The sequence below is a fragment of the Vipera ursinii genome (assembly GCF_947247035.1).
Source record: "Vipera ursinii genome assembly, chromosome: 1".
Lineage (NCBI taxonomy): Eukaryota > Metazoa > Chordata > Lepidosauria > Squamata > Viperidae > Vipera > Vipera ursinii.
This window is the reverse complement of record NC_139512.1, coordinates 184,126,555-184,140,713: the sequence shown is the minus strand read 5'-3', so window position 1 is coordinate 184,140,713 and position 14,159 is coordinate 184,126,555. Positions and strand designations below refer to the sequence as shown.

At 43.5% G+C, this 14,159-nt stretch overlaps 1 protein-coding gene across 7 annotated transcripts in view; it reads right to left on the bottom strand.

The window, feature by feature from the left end:
* Positions 1-14,159, bottom strand: part of UBE2F (ubiquitin conjugating enzyme E2 F (putative)) — a 142,843-nt gene that overhangs the window by 93,041 nt on the left and 35,643 nt on the right. For all 7 annotated transcript variants that reach the window (XR_014491514.1, XR_014491515.1, XR_014491516.1 and 4 more), the window contains exon 5: positions 4,402-4,469. Coding sequence is in view for 3 of the 7 variants with exons in the window: in XM_083355031.1 (XP_083211157.1) it covers positions 4,402-4,469 (68 nt within the window). In the remaining 4 variants the exon portion in view is untranslated. The remainder of the gene's footprint in view (positions 1-4,401; positions 4,470-14,159) is intronic.

Below are 14,159 nucleotides of genomic sequence, written 5' to 3'. Positions count from 1 at the left end.
TTCTGCCCAGTGGAAGACAAGCTTCTGCCCAGGACAGTGATCCCCATCGAGTCTTTTGCTGCAGTGCGGGAGCCAGTTGATATACAGGCTCAGATCCGGGAGGCACAGCAGCAGGAGGTGTGGGTGGCTCAGCGGAAGGAGAAGGTGGGGCCAGATTCTCTTTGGACGGTCACGGATGGACTCTTGTATTATCGTGACCGGCTCTACGTTCCGGGAGGGCCACGTTCCGGCGGGGCATTTTGGCCTGTTCAAGACCCTGAACCTAGTCTCCCGTACCTTCTGGTGGCCCCGAGTCCGACATGACATCCAGACCTATGTCACTTCTTGTATCCCATGTAGGCAGGCCAAGTCAGCGACAGGGGCTCCACCTGGATTACTGCAGCCCTTGCCGACACCCAAAAGACCCTGGGGGGCTGTGTCCATGGACTTTCTGACGGATTTACCCCCGTCTTCTGGTTTTACAACAGTGTATGTGGTGGTGGACATGCTGACCAAGATGGCGCATTTCATCCCCTGTCATGGCTTACCGTCAGCCCGCGCCACTAGTCGTATGTTCATTCAGCAGGTGTTTCGGCTACACGCCTCCCTGATAGATTCGTCTCTGATAGAGGGGCCCAGTTTACAGCCCGTTTCTGGCAGGAGTTGACGCATGCGTTGGATATCAAGATTTGCCTCTCGTCCGCGCATCATCCTCAAACTGACGGGGGAACCGAGAAGGTCCTCGGTATTCTGGAACAATATCTGCGCTGCTACGTCAATCTGCAGCAAAACAATTGGGTGGACTATCTTGCCATAGCTGAGTTTGCATTCAACAATTCGCAGTACACCTCCACACAGATGACACTGTTCTTGGCCAATGTGGGATATCACCCCTGGTTTTTCCCCCTTTCTCCCATGGACTCACCGGAGCCGACAGCGAACAACTACATGGCAGAGTTACAGGCGATCAATCGATTGGTGCGACGTCAGTTAGAGAAGGCCAAGGCCGATTACAAAAGGTTTGCTGATCGGTCAAGGCGGGATACGCCTCCACTATCGGTGGGAGATCGGGTCTGGTTGTCCACCAGGAACCTACCGTCAACACGGCCGGTGAGAAGGTTAGATCACCGATATTTAGGACCATTCCCAATCGAGGCTGTCATCAATCCGGTCACCTATCACTTAACTCTGCCACATTCCCTGCGTGTGCATCCAGTCTTTCATCGGTCTCTGTTGGTCCCCAAGCAACCGGCCTGTCCACTCCGCTGAGCGGAACCTCCCCCATCAGGATATCGTGATGGAGACAGCACCCCTCAGTACGAGGTCGCCAGCATCAGGGACTCTCGTTGACTGAAAGGTCGTTTCCAGTACCTGATTGAATGGAAAGGCTACGGACCAGAGGAGTTCACCTGGGAGGACGTGACCACCATTCATGCTCCTGCTTTGGTGTCTGCTTTTCATGAACAATTTCCATCCTGATCGCATCCGGATCGGCAGACCCGGGGGAAGGGCCCTGCGGTGCGGGATAGTGTTGTGATTCAGGGTCAGCCTGTGGGTTTGGCAGTTGGGTCGGACGATTCAGAGGAGGAGGAGGAGGAGGGGATTGGAGAGCCTGCAGAGGACAGTTCTGAGGCATCGCAGAGCTCTCAGCCAGGCCCCTCCTGTCTGGTTACTACTCAGACCCAGCTGTGTGAGCCTGACAGCGTGGATGAAAATGACCCACAGCTGGCCTTGTTCAAGGATGCCTGAAGCAGGAGGCAGTCAAGCAGGAGTAAACAGAGGAAGGCAATGGGGCACCTCAGGAGGAGGCAAAGAGAAGTCACGCCTTGAAACTGTTTAAAAGGGGAATGTGTGGGAGGTGCTGGTTGCTGAAGGCAACCGTTTGAACAGCTTCTGTTTTAGTGGTTCGTATTTGTTTTGCTCAGTTTGCTGTTTTGGATCTGTTTTGTGTAAATAAATTTGGCGGGCTTACTTCCAGCCTTTTGCCTTTTGAACAGGGGTTCAATCCAAGCCTTGCTGAAGAGCTAATGTTCTAAAGATGGTCTCTGGAGGGACTGCACCAGGCTGATTCCTGTTAACTATGTGTTTAGTATTAGCTATCAATCCAATTCTGCCCAAAATGAATTTAACATCTGAACTTCTTAAGAAGGCAAAAGTGAAAGTTGAAGCTAGCAAGGATGTGAGGGCAATCCAGGAACTTTTCTTACACTATATTACTGGACAAGTTTAGAAATTGTTAGCTTATCTGCTGTTTGCATCTGAGAGCAAGGACTTTGATAATCTCTTTTGAAAGATTGCTTTAATCCCAAATGAAGAAGGTGCAGGATTTTGCTTGACCGCTGTGAATTAGCCAACAGAAATGTCTTGCTAGCTGCCTGAGCTGGAAATGGAATTTCTTATTATCAGAAGCTTCTGTGTTTCCCTTCCTCCAAACTCCCAAAATATATAAGTTTCTGAACCATTAAGAAACAAGTGGAGCTCTGTTTTAAATTTCTTTCTGGAAATCTTATAGGCTTTACCTCTCTCTGATCTTAATCTTCTCTTTTTTCTGAGAAAAATAGAGAAAATAGAGAAGACAAAACTCTGAGAAACACTTAGAGGAACTTGACTCAAAAAATAATTCCTGCTTGAAATGATTCTTCTTCATTGGAAATCGTAATTTAGGAAGATAGAAGCTATTTTTGGCTTGGCAACTAGTTCTTTTGCTGTCTGGAAATGATAGCAATATCTCCTCTGTATTCCTGTCTGTTACCTCTGTTTGCATCCTGAGGCATATACTTCCCAGCCTACCTGGGGAGAAATTAAAGCACAGCTTTTTGATTCACATTTGTCTTCTGACCTGGTTAAGCTTTTGTACAGTCAGGAACAGCATTTCCTTTGTTTAATGCTACAGCATCAATCAGATTACCTGTGGATTGAAGCCAGGATAGAAAGACCAGCCAACAGGCTCCCCTGCATGATCTGTGGGACGCTTCAGCAGTTGTGACTAATCTGATCAGTTGGAGATCAAAAGAAAGTCTTGCTATATTTGAAGTCTATAGTTGCATTCTGCTCAAAGACATAACAGCCTATTAAGTTAGGCTGTGAAAGAATGAAGCCAACAAAAACAGAGCATTAGAGTGTACAGAAAAGAATATTGCTATTATTTTAAAAAGACAAATTGGTCAAAGTTTAGGCATTCAGGAGCTCCACTGAGACCCAACCACTCTGCTCATTAAGCTAATCTGGGAAAAATATGGTGAAATAATTGAAGATTGGGCTGTGTCTACTTGTTGCAGGATAAGGTCATATTCCAAGGTGGAAAATGTGTTTCAAGAATTAGGGATAAAAAGGACTGCTTTTTTTTCTAAAGTGCCTAGAACATATGTGGCTTCAAAAAAATGAGTCACTCTTACAATTTTTCAGTGGGTCTTATTTCTCATTGTTGGCTTGAGCTATGAATAATCCTAATTAATGTCTCACTACATGAATGTTTTTAGCCATGCTTAATTGTGACATTTCAATAGAGGTTTGCAATTTCAAGCACATTTACCCTATTAGTCTCTGCATGTTTCATATGAACTCATTTAAAGAATCTGCATTAAACAAATGATAACATATAAAAGCAAAATTAAAATATGCAGCAAACTCACTGAAACAGCACTCTTTTTCCCCTGAAATTACAACTTAGTGTAAGGATCCAACTCTCTCAAAATCCATCAGCGGTTATAATCACATCCATTTTAAGCTGTTTTTAAATATTTTATTTCTCTTCCCTGAATTTCTAACTAAGAACTGGTGAAAAAAAATGAAATGCTATTTTTCTATTTAAAAAATAGTGATGCAAGATAAATAATATTAAAAGTGTCAGTTCATAGTGTAATGGGAATTCTATTTCCATACAATGCAGTATTATAAGATGTATAAAATGTACATATATTATGATTTAGTATAGAATTCTCTTTAAAGAATACATGCACATTTTATCCCAAATAGTTTTGTCTTGATAATTAGAAAATTATATTTAAATCTTACAAGATTTGATTTAAAAAAGCACTCTATGCACTGAAGTTTGTCTGATTTTTCTTTTATAAATTTTATTTCTTACTGTGGAAAGCAACTAAACAAACTAAGGACATTTAAAAAGATTGGAACATACATCGAAAAAACTTGTATTATAGTAGCATTAAGAATCTTTGTCATTCCTATGAACTCTCTGAGACACATAGAAACATAGAATTATAGGGCTGGAAGGGACCTTGGAGGTCTCCTAGTTCCAATTCCTTGCGCAAGGCAACAGACGTATTGCCATCCCAGACAAATGGCTGTCCAATCTTTTCTTGAAAACCTCCAGTGATGAAGCATGTATTTGAGAAAAACTAATGAAGTACTCCTCTTTTAAATCAGTGATCTTGCAGAAATTAAACAATCTTAATTACTTACAACCATATTATAGGCATCAGGAACCTCTATTTCAAACTGAAATGTTCCATTTCGATAATAACCTTCATCTGTTAAGAAAAACAAACTATATGAGATTCTGTAGAAATGTTATTTTGCATTTTATAAACAGAAATAATTCTAATTTTGATAACTAGCCTGGATTAAGCTTAGCCAATCAAAAATTGAAAACACCTGCTTTGTTTTAGCAAAGTAGAATATTACAATGGCTCATTAGGGTTAGGGAAGTTCACAGAATTAAAAAAAATTATATAAATGTATAGTATTGTTATACCTATGGAAGAAATACAGGAAACAATACAATAACATTAAAATTGTGTTCAGCTAAAATAACTGCAGTGATTGTATACAATTCAATATAATAATGAAACTAGGATAGTTTATCAGTGTTTAGAAAATGTTTACAGTGGGATACATATTAAAAGGTAATTACTTTTGGGGTCATAAAAAGTAAAAAAATAAAATCAGTGAAGATTGGCTATAGTACATTTAAGTTTAGAGAAAATTACAAGGAATATAAAAGGGAAATTAATAGAGGTTGTACATACTTTGAACAGCTGAACTTTGAGAGAGAAAATATTTAATAAAATAAAGATGTTCAATTAAGAACAACAAAACTTCATTTCTGCCTTAAATTTTTTTATTTATGTATTACCAGCATATCTGGATAATTTACAACTTAAAAGCAGACTCAGATAGAAAACATAATAGATTTTGTTATGTGTAAACTTACATAAGTATTACTACAAGATCATGGCCCTATAGTATTGGATACTACAAATTCACAGAGGATAATGGAAAATCAGGCCTGTCCCAGCTTGGGCATTTAGGAAAGAAAAATCCTTGTCTCCATCTTTAGAGAAAAGGTATGCTTTTACTAAAGCCAAATGGTTACAGTGTAAGCAAAGTCAGATCTAAATATTCCTGCGTAAACTCTGTGATTTTCCCCTCCCAGATCCTCTCCCCTTGGTCATCTGATCAGCATCCAACAGTATTCAAATTAGATGTTTTGGTAACAGTCCCAATGGTTGGCACCTCTTCAGTGGGTGTATCAAGGTTCTGATAGAGAGAACTCTGAGGCTCAAGATTTCCTCAAAGAACATGTTTATTGGTTACATAGTATCGGCACGGTCAAAAGTGAAACCAAGTCTGAAATCCTCATCAAAGAGAGACAGTATTACAAAGTTGAACTTCCAACCCCCCAATGCTATGCAATAAGCTACGTTTCCAATAGAACAATTTGGCGGACTTTCTAACCAAATGCTCACTTCCCCCCATCTAACAGAGAAAAATGACCTTGGTTCCCACAGGACAGCAAAATGTTTAGACTAGAAGAAATCCTCCACTCCCCCTCCCATTCTTGTGGCAACCTAGCAAAAGCAAAATGGCTGCAGCCAGGTTTGTTGTAGAATTAACAGTCAGACCCCCTAGGAAAAAAAGCAAGTCCTGTAAATGAAGAAAAAAGCAAGTTAAGAATCCCCCCTGGGTTTAAGTGAATATTTATCATAAAACTCCTGAAACAATCTTTCATGTCAGGACTTTATACCCAGGTAGCCTCTGATAAAAGGGAGCCCTTCCACTGGACCAGATATTATCCTTATACAATCTAGAGTCAAGAATACGTTTTACCTCATAATCACTTTCTCTCTCTGCCAGAATGGGGCTGGGCACTTTTTTGGGAATTCTGTGACCTGTTTTAAATGCAAAGTTGTTAAAAATCCAAAATGACCGGCTTGCTCTGCATCATAACTACGCTGAAGGGCTTGAATGATGAGGAATGTTGGAAGGTACAGCATGGAGCCCTTCCAGGCTAGACCCTCTCAATGGGTCAATAGCGATCTATTGTCCTTGAACTAAAAGTCTGTTTTAGTTCCTCTTTCAGCTTTTGTGTTAATTGACTATCAGGTTCATTGGATCTCCTCTGCGTTAGACCTCTCAAGGTTACCTGAGAGGCTGACTGAGGCAGAAGAGTGATGGAATTAATGACCTCATCTCATCGGCTTTTACATTGGGGCATTCTACACAGAGAAACTGCCAGAAAGTTCTTCCCTCCCCCCAACAGGTATTTGAGAGTGAAATTAACCGGTTAAAGTACTGGACCTACCTAACTTGCTTAGGAGATAACTTTTGAATTTTTATAATCAGTCCATACCTCAAAAGGAACTTTGTTCCCTTCCAAGAAATGGTGCCAAGTTAGTAAAGCCCATCTCACCGCAAAAGTCTCGTTCTCTCAAACAGCCCATCGTCTGTTTCTGAAAGTTTTCTTGAAGTGTAGGTGCAGGGTTGTAGATCCCCTTAGGGTTTTTCTGTATGAGGACTGTCCCCAGAGGAACATCACTGGCATCAGCTTGGATGATGAAAGGTTCCTTGGGGTTAGGGTTTTTAAGAACCAGTTCTGCTACAAATAGTCTCTTTTAACTGCTCAAATGCCATCTGGCATTCTATAGTCCATTGTAAAGACTGACAAGGTTGAGGCGTTCCCCCCACTTTTCCAGTTTTTAATAATTCAGTAATAGGCATAGCGATTTTTGCAAAAGAGGGGATAATTGCCAATAGAAATTTGCAAACCCCAAAAAGCTTTGAAGTTGCTTGTGGGTCCATGGAGGCTGCCATTCCAGTATGGCTTTGACCTTGGCAAAGTCCATTTCCACTCCCTCACTAGAAACTTTGGCATAGAGACTAGCTTTCAACAGTTTCTCCTGAACTAACTTGATGTTCCTTCATGGTTTCAGTATAGATGAGGATATCGTTAAGGTAAACCAAAAACCCCTTGTATAGGTGATCATGCAACACTTGATTTATCAGTTGCATAAACACAGCAGGAGCTCCTTGGAGCCTGAAAGGCATCACTTTGAACTGGAAACTTCCTAAGGGGCAATTGAAAGCTGTCTTCCACTCATCCCCCTCCCTAATTTCCACTTGGTAATAGGCTTCCCTCAAGTCATTTCATGAAAATTTTGCCTTTGGCCAGGTGGGCTAGCATGTCTTTCATCAAGGGGAGGGACTACATATTTTCTATGCTCAACCCCTTAAAATCCACGCAGAGTCTAAAAGACCCATCCTTTTTGTCTTTAAACCACACTGGGGCAGCCACAGGCAATTTTGCAGTTTGGATGAAACCTCTGGCCATATTTTTGTCAATATAGTCCTGCAGTTCCTCCATCTCCCTAGGCGTCAGGGAGTAAATTTTGGGCTTTGGGTGTTTGGCTCCTGGCAGTATTTCAATTACACAGTCAGTAGCCCAACGAGGAGGAAGAGCATCACATTCCTTTTCACTAAAAACATCCGCCAAATTGTGATCCTCGCTGGGGATAAGTTGGATTCCTGGCAATTGTTCTACAGCAGCCTTTAATGTCTCAATAGGCTCCCTCTGTGCTCCGATGGCAGCAGCCCCCTTTATCTCACTGAGGTCGGTAGGTAGGAGAGGTCCCGAGGCTAATCTCAGAGTTTGCACGCCATTCTCCCACCAAATATTGCAATGCCGCTTGTCAAGCAAAGCAAACCCAAGCCTAGAATCACAGTCTTTTTCATCTTAGGGACCACTACGAAGCAAATGATCTCCCAGTAATGCCCCATTTCCATATGCAACAGCTCTGTTAGGTGCTTTGCTGGGGAACCTCCAATAAGCGACCCATCTGCCTGTTCAAACTTCATGGCAAGGGGCAACAATTTGGCATGAATCCCCAAGTTAAGAACTATGGGCAAGTTAAATAACCATCTGGGGCACCATGAGTCTATTAAAATGTGTAAATCAGTTTGGGCTCCTGTCCTGGACACTATCATAGCGAAAGGTGGGATGGGCCGACTTACCATCGAGTCATTTTCATCATCTTCATCGTATTGTAAGGCGCCAAAAGGGGCAGGTGTTCAGGTGGAGCTCCTGCTTCTCCCCGGGGCAGTGAGGAGATTTGGACAGCTTGCTCCTGTTTGGACCAATTAGACTTTTCCTGTCCTCCTTGTGGCGGTGGTTTTCTTGGCTTGGCAGTTGAAACTGGTGCAGCTTTTGCTTGGGGGGGGCAGGGGCTAAGCACTCAGCGGCACAATGAACCTGCTGCCCACATTGGAAGCATTTGAAGGGACCCCAGGCGGCCGCTCGAGGAGCATCAGCGGTTGATATGGCTTGGGGTCACCATCCAAACAGGTGCTTCTCCAGACCTCATCTTGGCTTTGGCTCAGTGGTAGTTGGTCTCTTGACATGATCCAATTAGATATCCAAGGTACTGTCATGTTATACCACCCTCGCAGCTGGTTTGGGATCCCTCAGTAGATACATCCTTGAAGCAGGTCGCAGTCCAGCCCTTGTTTGAAATTGTGGATCAGGGACTGCTATGGCCACTGTTCCAGGCGACTAGTGACTGTCTGGAACTCTTGGACATACTCTTTCACCAGGCGACCTCTCTACCTCAAGAGATGGATCTCCTTTTCTGCTTGCAAGGCTTGGGATTCATCCTCAAATCTTGCCCCTCAGCTGTTCCATGAATAAATTCTCATCCAGCAAGTCTGGAGCCCCTTCATCATGAAGGCTGGTCACCCTCTCCACTGCTTCCCCTCCCAAGTTGGCTGTCACTGCATTCAGCATTGTGGCATCGTCAGGGTAAGCATAGACATAATGATCCAGGTGAACCCCCACTTGGTTTAAGAAGAACGGAAACTTCTCGGGTCTCCATCAAAAGTGGGCTTGATTGGTGGTTCCAGGTGTTGTGATACAAGCTAAACTAGTTCCTGAGAAGCTTGCTGATCTCAGGGCAGAGGCACTCTCTGGAATTCTCTCTGCTGGCATCCGGGCTTGCGGAGTGAGGCCGCTGCAGATGGCTTGGTTGGGATCAGAACTCAAGCCTGCGGTTGATGGAGGAATGGGTGAAGCGACACGGGCCCAAACAACAGGACTGGGACTTCAGTGAGGGGTGGAAGTGATAGTTAAGTCTTTGCCTTACCCTCCTTCAAGCACTCACATTGGGCTGTAGGAACCCCTTCTTTGACTTCCAGCAGTCAAATTTCTCCTTTAGCTGCTCGACTGAGGACTGTGAACTGCAGTCTCGTATTTCTAGTCACAGTTGTCCCATCCAGGTGATCCTTTCCCTTTCTTCTGTGCTGCGGAAGATGGACCCTGCAGTGGAATCAACATCAGCTCCTCTTCGGCAGGCTTAGGGGTGCTTCTGTGCTGAGGGATCGGTTCCAATTGATTGATGTCTGCCAGGATGGTGGTTCCTTCTTGAGGCATCAACTTCCCTGGCTGGATTATCTGGCTCTTTGGCTGGGACCCTGTCATCAGGCCCTCTTCAATGGTTGGAGTAACCGCTTGTGCTCCAATAGCCAAATCCCTGCTGTGACCAGCAGCGGATTTCTCTTTTTTCTCCATAGCGAGATCTTCACTGAGTCTTCACTGTCCTCCCAAAGTGGTGGGTAGGCAGCCGGGGTTCAGCACCTCAGGAAATATAGCATTTTGATTGAGACTTGGTTTAATGTCAAGGTTCTGATAGACAAGACCAAATAAATCAGAACTCTGAGGCTCAAGATTTCCTCAAAGAACATGTTTATTGATTACATAGTATCAGCATGATCAAAAGTGAAACCAAGTCTGAAATCCCCTTCAAAGAGACAGAATTATAAAGTTGAACTTTTCACCCCAATGCTATGCAATCAGCTATGTTCCCCAATAGAACAGTTTGATGGGCTTTCTAACCAAATGTACACCCCACCATCTAACAGAAAGAAATTGCCTTGGTTCCCACGGGACAGCAAAATGTTTAAATGAGTAGAAATCCTCCCCTCCCCCTCCCATTCTTGTGGCAACCTAGAATGAGCAAAATGACTCCAGCCAAGTTCATTGTTGAGTTGACAGCATGTTTTGCATTCCATTCTCATGCTTGATTCTCATCTGTTGTTTCTGATTGGCACTTCTGGTTCTTATCATCCCCTTCTTAATGTTTCCTCCCCATTCTCCCCTCCCCTTTTTATAGCACTATGCCATCAATCCGAAGCAAAGCTAAATTGGAATGATGGCAGATCTGATATTCTGCCCCTCCCTTGAAAAAATGGTTTAGTGCTGGAACAGAAAAATAAAAAGAAACGATTATAGTGTTCTGTGGGTTTCAATGAGGTTTGTCAGAGCAATTTTTATGGAATTTGCGAAGGAGTCGGGGGCTTTGACATGTTGGGCATTGACCCATTCAGTCTACTGCACTTTTTCTCTATATTTGCAGGAGTCTAAGATTTTTTTAACTTTGAAGTATTGTTCTCCTTCAATAAGCACAGGGACTGGGGGTGGTCCTTTTGCGGGTCCTGGAGGGAGGTGATTGATGATTTCAATAAGCTGCAGTAAAAACTGGGTGGATGCACCTGAGGGTTTTTGGTCATTCTAATGTTTCTGCCAGTGCTTTGCGCACCATGGCCAGGTGCTGGGTAGTGTGTCAATCCATTGTCAGGGATGGATTTTTCAGGGTTGATATGAGGTAACTCCAGCATGACCACCAAGTCTTGACCTGTGGCAACTTGGAAAGGTGTGAAGCCAGTGCTGCTGTATATTGAGTTGTTATATGTTACCTTCATGAAGGGGAGGAGGTGAGCCCAATTGTTCAGTTGGTAATTAATGTAATAGTGAAGGTACTGTTCTAGGATGCCATTCGCACATTCACAGTCTCCATTCATTTCCAGATGGTGTCAAGTACCTGATTGGTACTCAGTAGCTTTAAGACTTCTTGTCAAAATTGGGAAGCGAACTCCACTCGGAGATGATTCACTGTGATGCGCCATAAAGTCTATATATATGTTGTGCATATTGCTTGGCTAGCATACATGCTGAAGGAATTTTGGGCTGTGGTATAAATTGTACTTGCTTAGAGAATAGGTTGGTGATGACCATATTCCTGAAGCTTTCTGGTAGTTTCACTATATATTTCATAGATTTCTTTCCAGGGCACTTAGGGTTTTGCCACTGGTTGCAGGAGGCCAAGAGTTTTTTCTGGTCATCCTTTGGTTGAGGAGCATATGGAGCAGCTGGTGATGTAACTGTCAATAGCTTTTTCAAAGAAAGTCCCCAGAATTGTTCCTTCACCAAATGCCGGGTTTTCATGAACCCAAAGTGACCAGCCATTTTTAAATCATGGCTGAAATATACAAACAAAACTTTCTAGAACATGCAGTTTAACCCAATCCAAGGGAGCCCATTCCACATGGTACAATCGGTTTGGTGGCTTTTAAACCTATCATCTTTGTCTAAAAACACTTTCAATGTGGCTAGTAGGTCATGGGGGGGTAGCTTTTTTCTGAGCTCTGGTAATAGCAGGGGCGGTAAGCTGGCAATAGAGTAGAGTAGAGTAGAGTAGAGTAGAGTAGAGTAGAGTAGAGTAGAATAGAATATTGAAGAATACTGTGCCTAAGATGGAGCCTTGTGGTACCCCACTGCTTACCCCTCCACAAATCTATCTAGTGGTGATGTTGTCTATTTCACCTTTTTCTAGCTCACCAAGCAGTAGATTGTGCTCTACTTTGTTGAATGCCTTACTGAAATCTAAATATACTATGTCCACAGTGTTTTAAAGCGACTAATTAGGTCGCTTTATCAAAGAATGAAATAAGATTGGTTTGGCAAACCGGTGCTGGCTACCGGTTATTACCAGAAAGTAGGGGAAATACGGTAATATGGACTGTCTTTGATTTCTTTTCAAAGCAGGCTCATTTAATAGCCTGCTCAGGGCTTTCCTCTGCAAAGAAATTAGCCCAGATGTTTCTGAAACATATATACCGCCTCCACAGTGCTCCAAAGAGAATTAGACAGCGGAGTTCAATTTACAGTGAGGTTTTGAAGACTTTCTCAAGCTAATTGGGTCCACACAAGGACTTTTGTCAACTTTTCATCCAAGCACAAATAGATCAGCTGAAGGAGCCTTGGTGGAGCAGTGGGCTAATGCCTCCTTAAGTAACACCAGCTGCCTGCAATTAGTGCAGGTTCAAGTCCCACCAGGCTCAAGGTTGACTCAGCCTTCCATCCTTCCGAGGTAGGTAAAATGAGGACCCAGATTGTTGGGGGCAATTAAGCTTACTTTGTAATAATGCCGCTTGGGGGGGCGAAAGCCCTAATAAGCAGGCATATACATAGAATGAAGGCTACTGCTAAGCTTGTAAGCCGCACTGAGTCTTCGGAGAAGGGCGGGATATAAATGGAATTTTTTAAAAAAACCCAATGCAATGGTAAAACAATACATCAGATGTGACTTCTGGTTTTTGCACCATAGCGCACGGCCACGGGATTGCGGACCCCTGCACCCCATGGCTGATTTTGCCCTGCCAGGGGACCCTAAATGTGTCTGAAGTTGCCACAGAGAGGCGACAAAAGAAAGAGGGATGCCCCAATGATCATGGAATGACAGCGGTCATTCCGTTCGATCCGGGGGAAACCCTCTAACCCGACAGAAGAAAGGCTAGCTGCACACCAGTGTCTAGCCCAAGCTACTTGCAGCCAAAGTACAAGAGCACGAACCAGAACGACCGTGAACAGTGTGCTTGGAACTGGTGAAAGCATCAATCTTCTCTCCTCTACTCTGTAACTAAGTCCTTGGGAAAGATCCCCAAAGTAAGAAAACCTCCGAAAGTGAAGGGAGGGGACTGCACCCCTACTCCCTCATAGAAGGACGCGGTGTATTAACCTTTAAGGGGGAAAGAAATATATTGAAATCAAAGTTAAAATACTATAGTCTGGATAAATCTAGAAATTAAAAAATAACTGCTAAGATTATACATTAAAGGGTTTTGATAAAACTATAAAAATAATAAATAATAATTTTTGTTGGAAAAAGCTGGAAAATAAACAACTACTGGCACCTAGTGGAGAAATAGAGCAAAGAACATTAACAACACTGACTCAGAAATTGGCAAGACACCCAGAAACAAGGAATAATCTGTTCCCTTGAACTTTAATAACCCTCATAAGACAGCTGGGTGGGAACAAAGAAAGAATACATACTGGCCAGCCATATGATTAAAAAGCGTCTGAAGAAAAAGAAATACTCTGTTGTCTAAACTCAAGAATTGTTTACAGAAAAAGAAAAACTTTGACTCAGCAAATCTTTTAGGGGGAATTTACAGGAAGGACTCAAGGTGACTAAATGTACTGAATTGCAATTTTGACTGACTTGACAACTGACCCCTGAATAAAACAACTGGTTGAAGGGTGTGAGCCCCCCCGAAGCCTGAGTTTGCTCCGGACTCCGGGATGCCTCTGCTCCAAGGCTTTGGAGCAGAGCAGGACGCTGCAACCATCCCTGCCATCAAGAGGGAATTGGGGATTACTTGGATGCAGGCAGAGCTGTGCAGGAGAATGCTGTAATAGCAAGTATTTGAACTTTAACTCAGACTACTTTGTGGAAAAGTTGCAAACGGTGCGGAAAGTGAAAGTGCGCAATAGACCTAGGTGTTGCCGTAGGTAATCCGGACCCATGCCATGTACGGCTTTGTAAGTCATTACCAACACCTTGAATCTCACCCGGAGGACAACCGGCAGCCAATGCAGCTCGCGGAGCAAAGGTGTAACATGGGAGTATCGGGAAACTCCCAGTACAACTCGCGCGGCTGCATTCTGCACCAGTTGGAGCCTCCGAGTGGACTTCAAGGGTAGCCCCATGTAGAGAGCATTACAGTAGTCTACACGAGAGGTCACGAGCACATGAGTGACTGTACGCAAGGCATCCCGGTCCAGATAGGGTCGCAACTAGCGCACCAGGCGAACCTGGGCAAAGGCCCCC